We start from the raw sequence: 18,083 nt of genomic DNA, 5'->3' as shown, positions 1-18,083 counted from the left end.
ACACATTTTGTTGTTACTGGCATCGACGTCTGGTTCGTGACCAGAAAACTGACCTGTATAGGTCGGTCTACTAATTCGAGGAGGTGAACCGTCTGACGCTCATCAATTTAGGAGACCAGATTCGATTCAGCATACTCGATTTTCGACCTGATGACCATCAAAGCAATTCGCCAGTTGGTCGATTGCACATTTACAGATCTCAATCTGGGCTTCGACGGTACTTCCTCCGCTAGGTTATCAGTATCGTCAAGCCATCAGCAACAATTTCAGCAAGATGACATCTTTAGCGATATCTGGTCATTGGAGTAACGCTGTATCCGACTCAATCACAGTCGTATCATCCTTCATTCGCACGCAACAGATTCGAGCAGAGACACCACTCACATATGAGGCGTAGCAACGAAATTATCCAACTCCGCCAACCCGTTCATACAACTTTTGCGGCACGGTTCAACCTGAAACACATCACTCGCAGCAGAAGCTATCCACCCTTCTTTCAAAGCCTTACACAGATCCTGTTCATTGACTACATATCCCCTCGACATATTCACAAGAATGGCAGTTGGCTTCATAAGTCGTAGTTGGGTCTGGGTGATGAGATTGTGAGTGAGGGGCGTGAGGGGACAGTGGATAGTTAGGATATCTATTTTCGGTAGGAGGTCATCAAGCGATGAGTGGAGAGTATGAGGGAGGGGTCCGGACGGGTCGAGGGAGGTCCATCTGGTAGGTGGGGAGGTGGGCGAGTAGATGTGTAGGGGACATTGGAAGGCGTGCTACAGTCGATTCAAACAACAATCAATTGAAAACGATTAGTGGATGACAACTTAACGGAAAGGGACGAAGACTAAGTGACCTCTACGGAGGATTACTTCATGGTTTATGTGTTAAGATGAAACCCACTTACATGGAACAATTCGCCTGTCTTCCTAGCGGTATTTCCCATCCCTATCATCCCGACCTTCTTCCCCCTCAGCTGTCTCCCGAGATTATTAATCGCCAACACCCTCTCCTCGCCACAGGCTTTGAGTCTGTTGTTGAGGTGGGTGATCTTGCGTAAGAGGCAGAGAGTGAGGGTGAGAGTGAGCTCCGAGACGGACGTGGAGTTGATTCCGGGACAATCTGCCAAACTACCTGTGAGCACAACACCGCCGTACCCTGCGTACAGTAGTGCAGGAGAGTATTATAACCTTGATTGTAGTCGTAGCCCACTTACTAAACACTGAGATCTGTCTCCCACGACAATAGGGAATATCGATCGAATCGTACCCAACACCTACTACACTGATCCCCTTGAGATTCTCGCATTGTTCGAGAATACCTTGAGGTAGAGGGTTGGCCCGGTTGACTTTATGCATGTTGCTTGTCAGTTCGTCCAACTTCACCTTTTCTCATACAGGTAGTGACAATGAGGTAGAGTACTTACCTATCCCATCAGCGATCCTCAAAGCTTCCTGTACGTCGCAAGCATCCGCGCAGTCACGATGATCATGCACAATTACCTTGCCGAATTTCCCGCTTGCATACGCCAAAGCATCCGGATGAACGGGGTTGGGGAAGTATACTGTGGCGGAGGATGAGGGGAGGTTGGACTCAGGTGGGGGTGTTGGAAGGATCATGGATGTATCGATATCAAGGTTCATCTTGACGAATAGATTGAACTGTAGTAGACTGCTGGAATTGATTTCCTAAGAGCTCCTAGAGGGACAGCGATTATCCGAAAAGATCAACGCTTGGTGAGATCGGTACAGTATACCAGCATATATAGGTCCAGCATACATCTGACTCTCCTAGACCTATACAGTACGAGTGCTTATCTCCTTATCTCTCTTCACGAGACAACGAGTCGAGAAGCATAACATTCTCCAGCAGTCAGATACTCCTACTGTATCTTGCTTCGATTTATCGCGATCGATAGGTTGATAACTGATCATACATAGATCACTTATCTTTCTCTCGGCTTAGCCATACACACCCGAACTATCCTTTCATGTATGCGGAGGATGGAAATGTACAATGGCAGCTACAACTCCGACTCTACCATTCCATACACTATCATTAAAGGAGCGGACTTGTGCAATCTGTGGTGAAATTGCTGATGCTGACTTCAAGTGGAGCTTAGCCTACTGTACAAGTTGCATCTTATCATATCTTCACCAATTTTCCAAGCTCTGATCAATACTGAACTTCGTAGCAAGACAAAAGAAATATTATGTGATGTTGTCTTTATACAAAACCCTTATCTTCTTCTTCTTGTTCGCATTTCTCGTCCATTCGTCATCGATATGATAAGGTGAGAGAGAGTATACAAAAATATGTTATGTTTAGCCATGATCTGAGGGGGATATGTTATCGTTGATCGATTTGGTGATTGCTGATAGTAGTCGGGAGTTCTTGATCGGGAAAGTAATTTTAAGCGTACCAGCCCTGCTCGAACATATTGAATCAGTAAGATGACCGAATTTGTGTGAATGGATGGAGAGGGCTGAACCCACGTTGTAAGGCATTCCCCTCCCGTATAGCATCACTTGACTACCTGGGATATTGTTGATCCCCATTCCGCCACCCATCATGCCCATTCCCATGCCGTAGGCGTCTGGAGCGGATTGACGATAAGCATGTTCGATTCTGTGGCGGGGTTTGAACATTGGTTGACGAAATGGAAGTCGACAGGCGAGAGTTTGTGATTCATAGCATATAAGACGTTTTGATCCGTTCATTTGAAGTTGAATGAGGGAGAAGGGTAGTAGTAGCACTTGTCAGCAATCTTGTACTCTTCTTTCGCTTGATGAGCTTGAGAGAGATCATATTCACCGATGAGCATCTGGAAAGTCGTCTACGAAATTTGCAGCTGGAGGCGCCTGCGCGAGGTAAGAGCAGAGTGATCAGTCTAAACTGCTAGATCCAACGATGAAGGTGAGGTAGAAACCGAGCGAGATGAGCACATACACCGTATTGTCCCATCATGGGGTCCACCATTCTGTTTTGGGCGTATGGTCAGCTCGGAATTTAGCTCGAGAAGCTTTTGAATCTGTAAGCTCACCCTGGATATCCTCTATAGTCCGTATGAACGGAAAAACATGTTAGATGTTGTTCGTTCCTCTGAGGATTTGATTTGTCTTGGATGATCTCGAGAGCAGAAAAGGTATACCTGATCCAAAATGACTTACCCGTATCCTCCGTATCCACCATACATACTGTACCTGGAGCATCAGAACCATCATAGAGAGCGGAACGGACAATGGAAGAGCGAGAAGGAATTGGCAGCGAAAACGAGTGATAGGATAGGATTGAAGGATGGGAGGGTTGCAAAAGATGAGCAGCGGGAGACAGGGTTTGTGTGGATTCATAATCGTACTCACCCTCCATATCTTGGCATCTATACATAAAACATTCGTCAGCCAGCCATCTAAGTGGACAAACCACAGTATCAGTTAAAAAGGGAGGGAAATGACTCACCCCATATCCCATCATCCCCATACCTCCGCCCATCCCATACCCCATCCCCATAGGTCCCACCCCCATACCAGGATACATACCCATCCCCATCCCCCCTCCATAACCCATCATCATCGGATTCCCGTAGAATGCCTGTTCCCCATCAACGGACGAAGAAGGGGGTTTGCATTTCGGGTTTGGATTTTCCAATTTCCATTTAGTCGAGTATAATTTGATTTTGGAAGGTGGTTTAGGCAATTTTTCGTCCTCCCCAATCGAGGGGGAAGAGTAATAATCGTTCCAGTATTTTGTATGGTCGAGGGGTTTGTTCATATTGCGTTGTTCAAATTCGATTTGTTTAGGCAGAAGCAATAGGAGGGAATGATTGGGTCGTTTTTTACGGCCGGGGGGTGGGGGTGAGATTGGGCATTTGCGACGGGTGTCGGTCGTGGGGTGGGATTGGGATTGTGGGGGAGAATGGAAACGTACGTTAGCTTTTTGAGGTTTCGTCATGACTATATATATGGGATGTGGGATGGAAGATGATTAAAGCAGAGTGGGAGTGGGACAGAGCAATAGGATACGGGATATTGGTGATGGATTATAGGAGAAATGGAGATAGCACTGACCATTATTACGGTGTAATTTATCTATTTGGAGTGTGGTGCAAGTCGTTGTCGAGTTGTCGTCAAGCGATGATTGTGATTGTGGTTATGACGATATGTCGATGATAAGATGAAACGATGATTCAAGTAGTGATAGTAGTGAAGAAATGGATGAGGGGATGGATCGAGTGATGAAGTGCAATGAATTTGATTTATAATGCAATGCAATGTTACCTTAATAGGTTAAAATGGATTTGATGTTGTTAATCAATCTTAAGTTTGCCGCTCGGTTCACTTTTGTCCGCACTTCTCCTTGTTACCCTGCAGTGCCCCCTCACGTTTCGAAGGTGGATTGATCACCAGGTGATGCCACTGTCAGCTTGATGGCTTGTGTGTATCGATGATGACGACGGGTATGATGGCCAAGAGATAAATCCGAATCGATTGCCGAACTGCCGAGCTACTCTTTTGTTTGGTGATGATGCGTGTCTGAGAGTTGTGAGAGATGTGGATGCACTATGATCCTTACAAGGATGATTACCAAAGAGCTTCGAGTTGTCGCTGAGATGAGTGAAATGATGTTCGTGGTTCATGTGTGTGGGTGTATACACAATCAACCTTCATTCATTCATATATCTTTCGACATCGCTTAGAATGATAATCTGAGTAGGTAGTGAAGTCAAGTGGTCTATTGTTAGTGACACATCATGAGGAACAAAAGGTCAACTCCTAAACAACACAATGATTTTCATTCGTCCCATCTCTTTGCATTGTATTGTACTGTCATCCCCAAGGAACAATGATACTTCTCGCCATGAATAAAGAAGACAAAGGAGAACAAAAGCATAAGTAAGTATCAGCAGTATCAACTAAGATGATACCTTTGTCATGTCCGGCAAGGACGGAATGATGGTCCATAGTGTCTCCCTGTTAGTATAAACCCCTTATTTTGATGGTAGCTGTGTTACAAAACACACACAACAGTCCTTTATGACGTCGAAGGGGTTCTTCCTATCGTCGCGTGGCAATGTTTCTTAGCTTGTGACTTACATTGTACAGCTTTGGATGATGAGCGATCTCTCCGGATGTCGAGATGCGATATTCTGCTATGCTGATCTCACGAGTGATAGGTCTTCACACGGTATGACCAGGATTTTAGTGCAACGCCATTCTTTTGTACAGCGAGCGGTGACAAACCAAACAGTAGTGTATGAGCCCATTCACATAGCGCCACACTCTTCTCAGTCGATAACTCCGTCAATAAGCATGTTTACATATGTTATTTTGCTCGTGTTGACATCTCTTTGCCAAGAGCGGCGAAGTGCGACTTTGTAAGTTGCAAGTAAGTTACACAGCCTCCACTCGGCATGACATATGAGAACGGAAAGCATAAACCATGCACAAGGGTATAAGGTATAAACACTGCACTCTGAGTTATATTCAGTCGGCGCTACAACCCATTCCCCAACCCTTTCATAACATTGTAGATCACTCCCTTGCTTTGCCACTCACATTGCATCCTCATCCTGTATTCGACTCCTCGTAGGTAATATCCCAACTAGGAGACAGGTCTTCACACGATGACTCTTCGAAACACATCCGGTAAATTCTCATTATCAAACTTCGGACGGAAAGTCTCTGGGGCCGTCGAGCCCAACTCACCTACTCGTACTTCCAACCATAATCAGACAGCCAGTGGGTATACAGACGATGAGTCTCCCTCGAGAGAGACTCACGGTGGGAATGGAGCAGGATTTGATGGGTTCGGGAAGAAGTTGAAGGGCACGTTGGCTCATCAGAGTATACTACCTGGTTTGGGTAATAAGGATATGAGGGCTTTGCAAGAGTGAGTCGGTGTTTCGTGCTTGTTCTCAACTCGTGGTACAGAGAAAAGGGGTGTCCAGCTAATTGATGAGTCTGACAGTATAATCACAACCGAGAAAGGTGTGATGCAAATGGCGGAGAAACTAGCTATCGGTAAATATTCCTATCTTTCAGTATACTCCTATCCAGGCAGCTAATACCTGTACAAAAACCCAGAAACACAACGAGCATCAACCGCCTTACCGCCATACGGCGTCCAAGAAGGCCCCGATCTCCAAGACATCCTCACTCAATCATCCAACCTCCTCGGCCAACTCACGACAGCTCTAAACATATTCGCAAACCACCAATCCAACATGCGAAGCTGCCTGAAGAGAATCAGAGAACGTGAAGAATTACTGATGGATCTGAGATCGCGTAGGAGGAATACAGGGAACAAAGCCGATCAGGCGGAGAGGAAGTTGGCGAAGATGGGTCCTGAGAATAAACAATTACCTCAACAGACTGAGTTGCTCGAGAAGTTACGGTTGGATATGAGGAATATGGATCAGGATATAGTGACGGAGGAGACCAAGATTGGGGATTTCAAGAGACAGTGAGTGGTCTTCATGACATACACTCCATGATTATCTCGTCAGATTTCTTCTATCCGGTCATCGTTCCGCATCTATTGTGCCCTTCTTACTTTACGGCTATTCTTGTTTGTAGCCATCCTTGCGTTGTACTGACAATTCATGCAATACCCACAGAGTCATCAAAGAAGCCCTTTCCCTCAAATTCGGTGGGCTGGAAGAACTCGGTGAGAAAATGTGTATAATCGGTGAATTGGGTAAATTGTTGTTAGAGGAAGTACCACTGGAAGAAACACCCGTAGGATACGGAAGAGCACCTTACACAGGATACGAGAAGACTGAAAATGCCGTCAATGAAGCTACCCGATGTGTAAGCTGACATCTATCTCGTTGTCATATATGATGGACATAGCTGACATATCTTCATAGCTCTCAACGGTCCAATTCCACGCTGCCAACAGTGCGCCCAAACCACCCGGATTACCCGAACCTCCATTCGGCCAAGCCCTCAGAGCACCTTCCATACCTAGAGAAAGAGAAGAACCCAACGTCGCTGCTGCGGAAGAATTCGCCAACTATCCTGGAAACGTCGCTTCGCCAGATCATAAAGGCAAAGGCAGAGAATTCTCGCTGGATACTTCCGATCCATATGGCGGGATTACTTCCAACCCTTATGATCCTGCTCATACCCAGCCACCCCAATCTCACATCTACAGTGAATTCGGAGGACACAGAAGGGAGACCGGGGAAGTCATGTTTAACCATGATGATCATCAGCCTCCACAGGACGTTGCACCTCAACTTCCTCCGATTGCCGTCACTGGGGCATCAGGATCTGGGCAACCCCACACGCCTACTGAGAACGATCAAGCCGAACATGGGTATGAGTATGAGCAGCAGAAAGCCATGGATGCCGAGGAAGCCTGGAAGAAGTTGGAAAGGGAGGAACAAGCTTGGAAAGAAGCTGCAGAGAGGGAAGAATTGGAACAAGGACACCCCAACGTACCTGCTACAGCGGAAGTCGCAGCTGGCGGTCTACCTAATCCCCATTCACCAACTGAGGAGGGCGGATCTGGACCAAATGGGAACTCACTGAAAAGTCCCTGGGAACCTTTGAACGTCAAACGAGGAAACACGCCGGAACCTTACTCGCCCACTAGCTCGATGCCAGTACCAGGATTAGGTCAACCGCTCGAAATCCCTCCTCCTCCCCCTCCACCAGCAGCATCGGCTGGACCAGGTGGAGTAGTGAACAACGAAGAAGTTGTCAATTCACCTACAACGCTGGATATTCCTCCTCTACCCAGACCATCCTTCACACCAGCCGCCAGTGAATTCTACACACCCACCGAAATACCCGAGAGGGATCCTCTCGCCTCTCCACCTATAATTGGAGGATCTAATGGATCTAGCTTCGGAAGTGGTAATGGTAGTGGCGGTAAGATTTCCGCAGCGGCATTTAGGAAGGGCACAAAACCACGAGCAAGTCTTGATCCGGATGATGAGAGCGATTCGACCTCGAAGATGATTAGGAGATTACCTGTTCCTCCCACTAATGCTGCTGGGATCGCGCTGCCCGCTAGTCCTGCGCCTGTGTCCGGCAAGGAGAATCCATATGACAGTGGGAGGTTCGATGATGCGCAAGGTAGGGCACCACATAGTCCGCCTCCTGGTTATCAACCTGAAGATAGTTTGAGGTGAGCGGGGAAAAGGGGCAGAAGGGGTGTAGTGAAATAGAGAAGAAAGGTAGAAGGTTGTGGTGTTTGCGGGTATCCCTTATAGCTGTGTGTACTGATTTTTATTTGATTATGCATAATACGTTTTATGAGTGTCATCAATTCATTGTATTACCTCTGACCTCAGTACGAGTGTAAGTGTGAACAGTAACCAGGTGGGCCATTTTTGTGCGAGGATCTCCTGCAAGTTGAGATTATGTTTGAACGTGATCTTCACTAGATATACATTGTACACAGAGATTCTAGAGGTAAATGCGTATGCGTAGTCCACTCTACCAATCTATTCTAACATCTATTCCGTAGGTTATGTATAACTTCTGACATGAGAATAGATCATCATCGTCCTCCTCTACCCCAGATACGTATTCCGTGTCAGACCGTACGAGACAAGATCAATCACTCTCAGATACTACGGCAGTCATGACCGTGATGCTGAACATACAATACGACAATCAGCCTTCCATCCCATTCGAAGTAAAAGCCAAAGCCAAAGCCAAAGCCAGGACAACATGACTCGGAGATAGATCATATACTCACTCATCCACCTTGCCCCCCCTCCATCCATTCTGAGGCACCTCCCTCGTAGCCTCAATTTCGAAAGGCGTCTTCCACCCCTTCTCATCGCCCGTACGAGCCATCGCCATCCGTCCATACCCCACTAGAATATCCGAGAACAGCCTCGCGAACTCTGCGTCTCGCTCGGACAGGGTCAGGTGGGAGTTTAGGGGGGAGTTGAGTAGCTGGGTGAGGGAGGAGGATAGGAGGGGGAGGTGTGTGGTTGGGAGGTTATCTGAGAGGCCGTCTGTCTGTGGGTGCGGGGTTGATAGAGTTAGCTGAGGTCTAATAGGATATTTGGTGCTATGAGATGAGATGCTGAGCTAAATAGTACGACTTACAAAAAGTATCACCACGTCGCCCGTTTCAAGCTCGAAATTCTGCAGATCAGCCATAGACGGTTGATCATGTATTATACCTGCTTGTCTCATGTCTTTGGGGATTTTTGATAGTTGTAGCTAAGTCACAGGGGGATAATGAGCCAGGCCTAACCGACATAATGTCATGTATTGGTCAAACTAAACTCACAGGACAGTTGAAGAAGTGGGTTTGGGGTTTCGAGATGTATTTGATTTGGTCGTTCCTCATGATCGCATAGCCCGAGTCACCTAGACTGTTGAATACGAGATATCACTGATTAGTAGACATACCCTCGTTGCACTTTCCTTCACTAGGTTACATCCGGTGCTCTGATACTTGTCATTGATATCGTACACCACCCGTCACCGACGATGCGATGTGCGACATCCCTTCAGACTATCCTCCACTCATCGCTCATGATCACACTCAATTCCATCTTCACCTCACTCTTGATGTTGATATTGAAGTACCCAGCCCAACACTCACTTAACAAAACTCGCATCGCCCTCCTCACCCAACCTAACACCTACCAACGTAGCTCCCCCCGCAATCACCCTCTGATCATCCAGCAATTGCCTATACGCCTTATCCAGTATCTCGACCGGATCAGACGAGTTGAACTGGCTCGCAATCGTGGAATAGTGGTAGCACAGCGCCTGGGAGAAGAGGGAGGGGTCTACTCGGTCGGTCCATCCGCCCACGCCGTCTGAGAGGGAGAGGTGGAGCTGGAGGGGTGGGTTAGCATTAGACCCGGTGTATATGGCTTGAGCGTGGGTATGATCGATAGAATAGAAATCAGGAAGATAAAGTAAAGAAAATCGAAGACCAAGCCGAAGTTATAACATAACTGTTAAACGCCAAACAGAGGGAGAGGAGGGACAAGGCGAGAGATGAATGACGCACATCATTCCCAACCCTCTGAATCCCAAAGAAATCCTCCCCCGCCCCCCACCTCCTCACCCCCTTCCGCACCTCCTCCGTCCAACCCCCATCCTGACCCGAGGTCAATTCCCCCCGTCCAGCAGGAAAATCCATCATTTCATTCACCCATTTGGTTATTCCATCGTCCTTGTCCCGGCTCATAAAGCCATAAGGGGGGATCTTTTGGTTGGGGGGTATGAAGGGTGGAGAGTACTTGGAGGCGTAGGATAGGCCTAGGGAGTAGTTGTAGGATGATGAGGTGGGGTAGAGAGGGGAGATTGTTGGTGAGGTGGATTTGAACCGGGATTGGATCGGGTGGAAGGGGGAGGAAAGGGTAGAACGCAGAGATCTCGGGAGGGATGAGCGGAGGAGGACCATTTTGAGTAGGCTGTAAGGGAGGGGTAGGTAGACAAGCTGAGATTGAGTGGATTCACGAATAAATATAGCTCGATTTGGTGACGACTTGCGAAACAACTGAACTTTTCAACACGATTGTTTGTTCGATCGTTCCGACGGAACCATCAGATTACAGGCTCATCTCAAGCTGCACTGGGCAGATTCAGCAGGAGCGGATAGATGAAGATCAAGTAGGTGCGATAAGTTTGCATGCACGGTATGAGTTAGGAAATCACAAAGTCAAGTGATGCTATGCTATGCATTGTGTGATATTGATTGGCGATTCGACTTCATGACAATCCTCTTGACTTCCACCATTATCTATCCTGCACAAAGATAATCCTTCACATCAAGCACTCCTCACCCTTAGTGCGATTACCTCCCCAGTTTTCGAAGTTAGTTCGCCTACGCTGCTCCTCATAGCAATGTCTCTCCCAACGAAGCTCGAGCTAGCGAGCATCCAGCTGCTACAGTCTTCTCGACTGAGCCAGGATCAAGCAGCGACGGATTGACCTCCTATGAATTACAAATCAGAATATCAGCTTCTTTCTGACTTAGTATGGGAGAAGAGACTTCGGTCTTCATGTGCACCTTAGACGGTATGAATGATCACTCACCATGATATCGACAGATACCAGACAACCAGTCTCTGCCAAAGCTTCCGTTATATAGTGACCTGTTCGTTGTTTCAGCTAGATGTCCAATCATACATGTATGCTGCAGCAGACTTACCCTCTCTAAATGTCAAACCTCCTCTGACAGGTGTACCGGTACCTATACAACGCAAAGTAGGATTATCAGCATTTTCTCATACCGGAGAAGAGGAAGCATGTATGAATCATGACCTTCGCTTGACAAATCGAAACGCATATCCACTCACTCGGCGCAACCATAGGATCCAAAGCATCCACATCATAACTCAAGTGAATAGGCTTAGATCTATCCGGGTTGACATGGTCCAGAGCCATCTCTACTACCTTGCCAATACCGTACTTATCGACATGGTGCATTGAAAAAGCTTTGATACCGTGTTTCTTCAGTATTTCTTTCTCGGGACCATCGACATCCCGGAGACCTATGTAGACGCTGTTGTGACACCACAAGCATTAGCTCCGGTTCCCCCTCTCATTATAGCTCATGAGGACAGCTACGAGATGTAAAGCCTGACGCAACTAGAGAGCGCAACGGATAGGTCAACTTACATCTCTTCAGGCTTCAAGCAAGGTTTCAACCATTTATTGAATGGTTCTACGTCCGTCCCTTCCAATCCAAGTAGGAAGGATACAGGACAGCCATGGAGGTTACCAGAATCAGTGGTCTCGGGTGTGTTGATATCTGCATGGGCGTCGACCTGTAGTATGGAAGAAGAGCAGTGAGCTAAGACCGAGTTGACCACACATTGCATAGCTCACCCATATCAGACATGCATCTGGGTATTTGGCTTTGGTTCCCGATACTGTCCCGAGTGCCTATCAAACGAGTGAAGGTGTATCAGTAAACTGATTGTTTAAGTCAAGAATACCAGCGACTGATATTAATAGAAGAAGACGATCTAGACACAAGATCTTCACTCGTTCTATCCTTCCATCATGGTGCTGACCGCTTAATCCTGACCGTTTTATCTAGCTCTTCTAACCCAAAGGGTCCGAACCAACCATAATCCAATCGATCTCGTCCGTGCGCGGATCTCAAACCCCCAATATCGAGAGAGCCTTATGAGCTAAAATATGCGGCACTCACCAAACTATGATCCCCACCCAAAGTCAAAGGCAACCACCCCCTCTTCGCAATCCCCTCAACCTCCTTCGAGACAATATGATTCACCTCAGAAACCAACCTAGGCTTCTTCATCTTCCCAATATCCTCATCAGGCAACCTCTGTATCTTCTTCTCCTTATCTTTCGAATCGGATACTACTTCCGTTCCGGTCTCTGGAGCAGAGGGGGACGAAGCGGGGATGGGGTTGTAAGGTATATCGATAAATTTCTCTTGAGAGTTGTAGTGGACTTCCCAGCCTAGCGAGGAGAGCTGGTCGACCAGGCCGGCGGAGATTAGTTTGTTAGGGGCGAGGTCAACGCCTGTACGCCCTTGCCCGCCGCTGTGGAGGTTAGACAATTAGCTTCGAGGTTTGTTTCACGATATAGGGCTGATTCAAGGATAGTGGATTGGGGATGGTTATATTATGAGAAGTCTAATCGAGGATAGACATGGGATGAAATCGGATGAATAGCTCACCTGAAAGGACATCCCACGATCTACGAGAGTAGCAGCTGGTCAGCAATTTATCTACTGCATCTAGACCATCCCTCGCATCTCAATGCCCTCCTCTTGAGAAATGAGTCCACTCACCCCCACCGTAGGTTTCCCCTCCAAAAACTTATATTTATACTGCGGTTCCGTCCTCCCCTTCTCAGCTGAAGGTGTAGCATGGATATGGTACGCACGCAGGCCTCCTATCCTCTTGATGGGATTAGCGAACGACGGTTTGAGCGATGATGAGAGTCGAGGTAAGAGGGACATTATGGATATCGTATATCGTTTTCTGGGGATAGAAAGTGGAGGAGGATCTGGTAAAGAAAAGGTGGTAAGGCTACGAATCTTTTGATTCGCTCTTGCACTTGGCTGTGAAAGAGCAAGGAGGTATATATTTTATGGTCAAAGTAAGGGCCGTAGAGTCTGATGTCCGAGTTGCGAGTGGGGTACGGTACACAAGGAGAAAGGAGAAGCAACATGAACATCTCGAGCGTTTAAAATGTTTATCCGGTAAAAGCTGGAATAAGCGATCAAATGCGGCTACGGCTATTTACGACATCGACCTCGAACGACAACAAGCAGGTGGCAAGATGACATTCGTTATGCATAATCCGTGTACGAGCCTGGTCCTATTACGAGGATGATACGTGATCATAGACATACGAGTAGTCAGTCTTGCATGATCAATACCTACTCTACTCAAAACATCACATGACTGAGTAAGAAAAAAGGCGGCCAAAACTAAAAGTAAACCCCACTCTCCAAATCCTCCTTTAGCGTCCGCTCCAAAGATTCCCACCCCGTCAATTCCCTCGTAATCCTCGTCGAAGGCTTCGAATCCCACCTCATAAACCAATACATCCATTCAAAATAACCCCTCGCTTCCTCCCCTTCATCCAACTTTCTCACTTCCACCTTCAATTTGCTACCAATAGTCTCAGCTAATTGCCTCATACTGATACGTTCATCGCCTTTATCAACAGCATGTAAAGTGCTTCCTCCCTTCACCTCCTCTTTCTCCAAAGCTAATCGATATAAGACAGCCAAGTCTTGTACGTGAACACCTGTCCATTCGTTCGTTCCCTCATTCATATACCCTGCATATCCTTTGGCTCTGGCATTGGAGATGAGAAAAGGGAGGAACATATGATCCCCCCTTCCATGGACAATCGGACTTGCCCTTACCACCACCGATCTGACTCCCCTAGATGCGAAGGAATGGACCAGGTCCTCAGCGGGTTGTCGAAGACCGTTCTGCGCTTTGTCGTGTTCGGTAGAGGGGACAGGTAAACCTAGGAGTCCGGAGGTACCTATGAATGGTTTGTTGGAATCTTCCAGGGCGGTGCACATGGCACGGATGGCATTTTCGTCGACTAGACCAAAATACAATACGATACCCATCAGAATCATTGTCAAGCTTGACAGGTGGCAGGATGTATATGATATGATTCTTGATTTGGGCTGGGTTGACTCACTCTTGAGGAACTTTTGTTCTTTATCCCCAAAATCATGGACATAACCCAGATGAATCACCCCGTCCGCCTCTCTCGCCGCTTGATGCAATACATCCAGATCCTCCAGCGATCCTCGAACGGGCTTGACTCCTTGTTGAGCCAGCTTCTCAGTCTGAGTCGGTGGATTATAGCTCAGCGGTCCACTCTGCTTCACGTGCGATCTCGGGTGATATTTGCAATGAAGTGTGAAGGACAGATCGAGCGGGTATTTGACAGGACAGAGAGAAAATACTCACTGAAGAATCCGATCTGGCCAGTCCCAACACTTCATGTCCATGTTCTTGTAGTTCCTTTACGACGTAGGATCCTATGAATCCCGTAGCTCCAGTTATGAATACTTTCATCTTTATAACTTATCTGGCTACTTGGTTTGGCTATAAGATATATATACCTGCGTGTGATTATATGCATATTCATCTCGTAAGCCTCTACCTTCCTTTATATACCTATGCATCTTGTGCGATTCGATTTCACCAAAGGGTGATAGAGATGGCGAGAGACCCGGTACTCCAAGGAGCCAAACGTTATATTTGTTCTTGCATGAATCACCAGCGTTTAATCTGATTAGTCATACGATGTGGAGAGGTGGAGGATGAGTGTGGAGGTTGTCCACCCAGTTTATTGTTGTGACATGAATGGGGACCTTGCAGACGGAGGGCAGGTACATATAGTGCGAAGATACGTGTGGTTCTAATGCATGATGCGTCGTTTCATATGTAAAAGTCGAAGGCGCTATAACAAGGCATGAATATGGTAAAGAAAGCTTAGTGGATGATACGATCTCACGAGTAAACCATGCAAATGCAGTTCAACGATTGCAGTCTCAAATACGGATGTATTTCAATAGCGATACTCAAAGTTGTCCCGCTCTGAAATTCATGAAATCGATCTGTCTCTATGATATATAATATCTATCTCCAATATGACCCATACCTGGATCAAAAACAAGCAATCAGCGCACGCTCTCCCCTCACTCTTCGTACTTGTCCTCGCGATGGGGACATTGACGCTCTTCATTCTAGTGAGGTGAGAAGAGAAACACGTTCACTCACCAGGCGAAATAACCCAAGCTCTCTTCTCCCCAATACTTTGACTCTTATGCTCTCTAGAGAATTTCAACCTCTCCGTCTCTTTTACAGGCACCTTGAATTTATTCGACGATAGCTCCTTCTCAGTCTTCAACGCATCCCTAGGATCAGGTTTCTCCCCCACCTCATGCAAGTGAAGATCATCCACTGGCGAGACGGTTCTCGTGGCGAAATCAGCTTCTCCAACTCCTACTGCGCCTTCTCCCAATGACAGGGAATTGGCATTGTAGGGAATGTGCATCTCGGATAATTCCGGGTCGATGGAGGCAGTCACGATTTGTACTTCGGGGAATGCACGGTGTACTGAATGGATGGCAGGTTGGGTGATTATGTAGGTTAGGAAAATGATGTTGGGGGGTTGTATACCGTGGTCTAGTAGTACTCTAATTGCCATCACTGGAGAGTCGGATCATTAGTATCTAGTCTATTCGCGGAGAGAGTCATACGAGATGGAGGCCTAGCATGGAATGGGAGCGTTGGACAAGCGGGACATAGGTGAACGAGACCGTCGTACTCACTCGCAGCGGCCCCAGTACCCATCTGACTATCCAACAACAAAACCTTCACATCACCACTTGTATCTCTAGATTTGATCGAACTGGGTAGATCGCTTTTCAACAATAAAGGTTCACCAGTCTTCGGATCAGATTGAATCAACATCGCTCCTATAGGTACGTCTCGGATCACTCGTCTGAGACCATGGGAGAACGGTCCGCCGGAACGTAAGATTGATATTCCCACTAGGCGCTGGAACACGAAGAGCGAGAAGTTAGTAAGTCTCCAATTCTCCAAGTCAACCACGATTGCACGAGAATCGAGTATTGATGCCGAAGGGATATCTCAAGAGCCAGAGCTGTGAGGTGGCAGAACACTCACGTCATCCCTTGCCAACCCTTGATAATCTATGCCCAAAGGTGTTCTAACAGTCTTAGGTTCGCATGGTATCAACGTCAAAGCCTTCTCAACCACTATCGTCGATAATCTATCCGCGTGAAATATGAATTCTCCTCTATCTGTCGTTCGATCTCTCAGGATCGTCATGATACCCTAGATCATCCATCAAGCGATATATCAGCTGACAGACTTTTTACGTTTACAATCTAGCTGTTCTATGATAGGTGGGGAGATAATAGCTCACGAGAAGTTGATTAGTCTGTTCCAATAAGACTACATTATCTTCACCGTCAATGTCATTCTGACCATCTACAAGGGTCGAGGCCCTGGATCTAGCTTTCGATCGTTCGTCTCCAGCTTCAGCTAACATCCTTCTGAATCGCAATGAACGGGTGTCGAGCTGTCTTTTCACGTGAGTTACGAGGAGCTCTATAGCTAGCTGGTTGGATGATCCTGGGACAATCTGACAATAGGGCAAGCAGGGTCAGCTGAAGCTCTGTAAGTTTTAGAAGCAATAGGCAACTCACTATATCCGCATAACGAGAAGAGGGCTGAACAAAGTTATCGTAACTGTTTTTGACGAAGCGTAAATACTATCGTCAGAACAGATAATCAGCTGTCAAACCTTACTTCGTATCGCAAAGCTTATGTCAGCTGGATGAGTCCGGAGTCACACACCTGATCCAATATCCCATCTACATCCCTCCCCCGCTCTTTTACATCCCGCTTTATACGTCTTGCCAACATCAAGTCGGAATCGCAATTCTGCATGAGCGAAAGGTAAACTGAATTCTCTCGTCGAATCTGTATATCAGTCTTCAACTCACAACAAACACCTTGAGATCGTACAATGCTCTCAGTTCGGGCGACTGCAATGCCATTATACCTTCCCTACAGGCATGCAGGGAGTGGTATAAGCTCATGCTGATCTTCACCTAAGCCAGAATGATGAGGACAGCTTACACGATGATAACACTCGCTCCGTATATGTACTTCTTCTCTGGCATCCGCTCTGTGTGGCATCTCAGCAATAAGGATGGTAAAGGATGAGAAAAAGATATGACATACGATGATGCACAAATGAGTAGACTGGTATCTACAGATGTTAAATCAGCTTCTTTCATCTTTGCGAAGTATGCTTCTTCAAAGCTTACCTCGGTAGCTTTACCTTGTTTAAGATCCAGTAGGCACTGCATATCGCGATCAGAGATATCCACACTCGACTCTGAAGACCTAGCTGACACGCACCTTGACGAAAAGAGGGGTATCTATGGAATTCGGGTGGTCTGCAAATCGAACAATTCAGCTTTTCCAGTGTATCTCGGAATTTGACAAAGAGGACAGAGCTGACTCACCCAGATCCAAATCATTGTTAAATGCCAACTCAACCTCTTCAGGCGTATGAGCACAGTAGAACGCATCTTGTGATAAGATCAGGACGGTGGGTACATAGTTGAGTGCAGAGAGGATAGCTCGAGCTACGGAGGTCTGATTGGATGAATATCGATATCATCAGCTTGTTCTGTCAAATCACACGCCGGCTGCAGACCTGACTCACCTTGCCCGAAGCACTCCCACCTGCTATACCAACCACATAAGCCTCTACGTTCTTCCCATCTGGACCGTACCACGGTGCTCTGCCATGAGAGGCCATGACCATATTTTTGCTCCTGGATGATTTCCTGGGCTGTAATGTTGGTCTTGATGCATGTTCGTATAGTTGATTATCTGACATTGTGAGATGGTCAATTCAGCTGATGAGTTGGTCAGTGGGATAGGTGAATCTGATACAAAGGTAAATAGGAGGAGTATGTGCTTCTAGCTCAAACTTATCATCTGAATCTTGCTTCGTCACACACACCAACTCACTCGCACTGATAACCGGATCAATCTCTCAACCGAACAAAACGGGTATAACCGATATCATGTG

General features: G+C 46.9%; 7 protein-coding genes across 7 annotated transcripts; 1 reads left to right on the top strand and 6 right to left on the bottom strand.

Moving 5' to 3' along the window:
- Nucleotides 1-126: 126 nt before the first annotated feature.
- I302_107367 (uncharacterized protein) lies at nucleotides 127-1,616 on the bottom strand (the record flags this gene model as incomplete). Its single annotated transcript, XM_065870448.1, has 5 exons — nucleotides 127-229; nucleotides 385-773; nucleotides 905-1,155; nucleotides 1,214-1,345; nucleotides 1,424-1,616. The coding sequence occupies 5 exons, from the start codon at nucleotides 1,614-1,616 to the stop codon at nucleotides 127-129; spliced, it is 1,068 nt and encodes a 355-aa protein (XP_065726520.1).
- Nucleotides 1,617-2,321: 705 nt separating this feature from the next.
- Nucleotides 2,322-3,948, bottom strand: I302_107366 (uncharacterized protein; the record flags this gene model as incomplete). Its single annotated transcript, XM_065870447.1, has 6 exons — nucleotides 2,322-2,625; nucleotides 2,812-2,858; nucleotides 2,947-2,977; nucleotides 3,168-3,200; nucleotides 3,360-3,376; nucleotides 3,457-3,948. 6 exons carry the CDS (start codon nucleotides 3,946-3,948, stop codon nucleotides 2,322-2,324), a joined length of 924 nt encoding a protein of 307 aa, XP_065726519.1.
- Nucleotides 3,949-5,620: 1,672 nt separating this feature from the next.
- I302_107365 (uncharacterized protein) lies at nucleotides 5,621-8,137 on the top strand (the record flags this gene model as incomplete). Its single annotated transcript, XM_019193504.1, has 5 exons — nucleotides 5,621-5,886; nucleotides 5,965-6,017; nucleotides 6,081-6,459; nucleotides 6,614-6,806; nucleotides 6,866-8,137. The coding sequence occupies 5 exons, from the start codon at nucleotides 5,621-5,623 to the stop codon at nucleotides 8,135-8,137; spliced, it is 2,163 nt and encodes a 720-aa protein (XP_019044981.1).
- Nucleotides 8,138-8,564: 427 nt separating this feature from the next.
- I302_107364 (uncharacterized protein) lies at nucleotides 8,565-10,386 on the bottom strand (the record flags this gene model as incomplete). Its single annotated transcript, XM_019193505.2, has 6 exons — nucleotides 8,565-8,604; nucleotides 8,710-8,978; nucleotides 9,069-9,185; nucleotides 9,256-9,340; nucleotides 9,574-9,812; nucleotides 9,991-10,386. The coding sequence occupies 6 exons, from the start codon at nucleotides 10,384-10,386 to the stop codon at nucleotides 8,565-8,567; spliced, it is 1,146 nt and encodes a 381-aa protein (XP_019044982.2).
- Nucleotides 10,387-10,821: 435 nt separating this feature from the next.
- I302_107363 (arginase) lies at nucleotides 10,822-12,924 on the bottom strand (the record flags this gene model as incomplete). Its single annotated transcript, XM_019193506.1, has 9 exons — nucleotides 10,822-10,920; nucleotides 11,022-11,080; nucleotides 11,137-11,178; nucleotides 11,285-11,490; nucleotides 11,607-11,755; nucleotides 11,817-11,873; nucleotides 12,145-12,502; nucleotides 12,640-12,659; nucleotides 12,754-12,924. 9 exons carry the CDS (start codon nucleotides 12,922-12,924, stop codon nucleotides 10,822-10,824), a joined length of 1,161 nt encoding a protein of 386 aa, XP_019044983.1.
- Nucleotides 12,925-13,398: 474 nt separating this feature from the next.
- On the bottom strand, nucleotides 13,399-14,515 carry I302_107362 (uncharacterized protein; the record flags this gene model as incomplete). Its single annotated transcript, XM_019193507.1, has 3 exons — nucleotides 13,399-14,030; nucleotides 14,133-14,283; nucleotides 14,408-14,515. 3 exons carry the CDS (start codon nucleotides 14,513-14,515, stop codon nucleotides 13,399-13,401), a joined length of 891 nt encoding a protein of 296 aa, XP_019044984.1.
- Nucleotides 14,516-15,066: 551 nt separating this feature from the next.
- Nucleotides 15,067-17,888, bottom strand: I302_107361 (uridine kinase; the record flags this gene model as incomplete). Its single annotated transcript, XM_019193508.2, has 14 exons — nucleotides 15,067-15,104; nucleotides 15,224-15,655; nucleotides 15,778-16,006; nucleotides 16,136-16,306; nucleotides 16,398-16,616; nucleotides 16,681-16,746; nucleotides 16,832-16,918; nucleotides 16,981-17,044; nucleotides 17,117-17,165; nucleotides 17,222-17,249; nucleotides 17,308-17,343; nucleotides 17,402-17,439; nucleotides 17,509-17,641; nucleotides 17,712-17,888. The coding sequence occupies 14 exons, from the start codon at nucleotides 17,886-17,888 to the stop codon at nucleotides 15,067-15,069; spliced, it is 1,767 nt and encodes a 588-aa protein (XP_019044985.2).
- Between the last annotated feature and the right edge of the window lie 195 nt (nucleotides 17,889-18,083).

The sequence above is a fragment of the Kwoniella bestiolae genome, chromosome 6 (assembly GCF_000512585.2).
Source record: "Kwoniella bestiolae CBS 10118 chromosome 6, complete sequence".
Lineage (NCBI taxonomy): Eukaryota > Fungi > Basidiomycota > Tremellomycetes > Tremellales > Cryptococcaceae > Kwoniella > Kwoniella bestiolae.
This window is presented reverse-complemented; position numbering and strand designations above follow the sequence as displayed.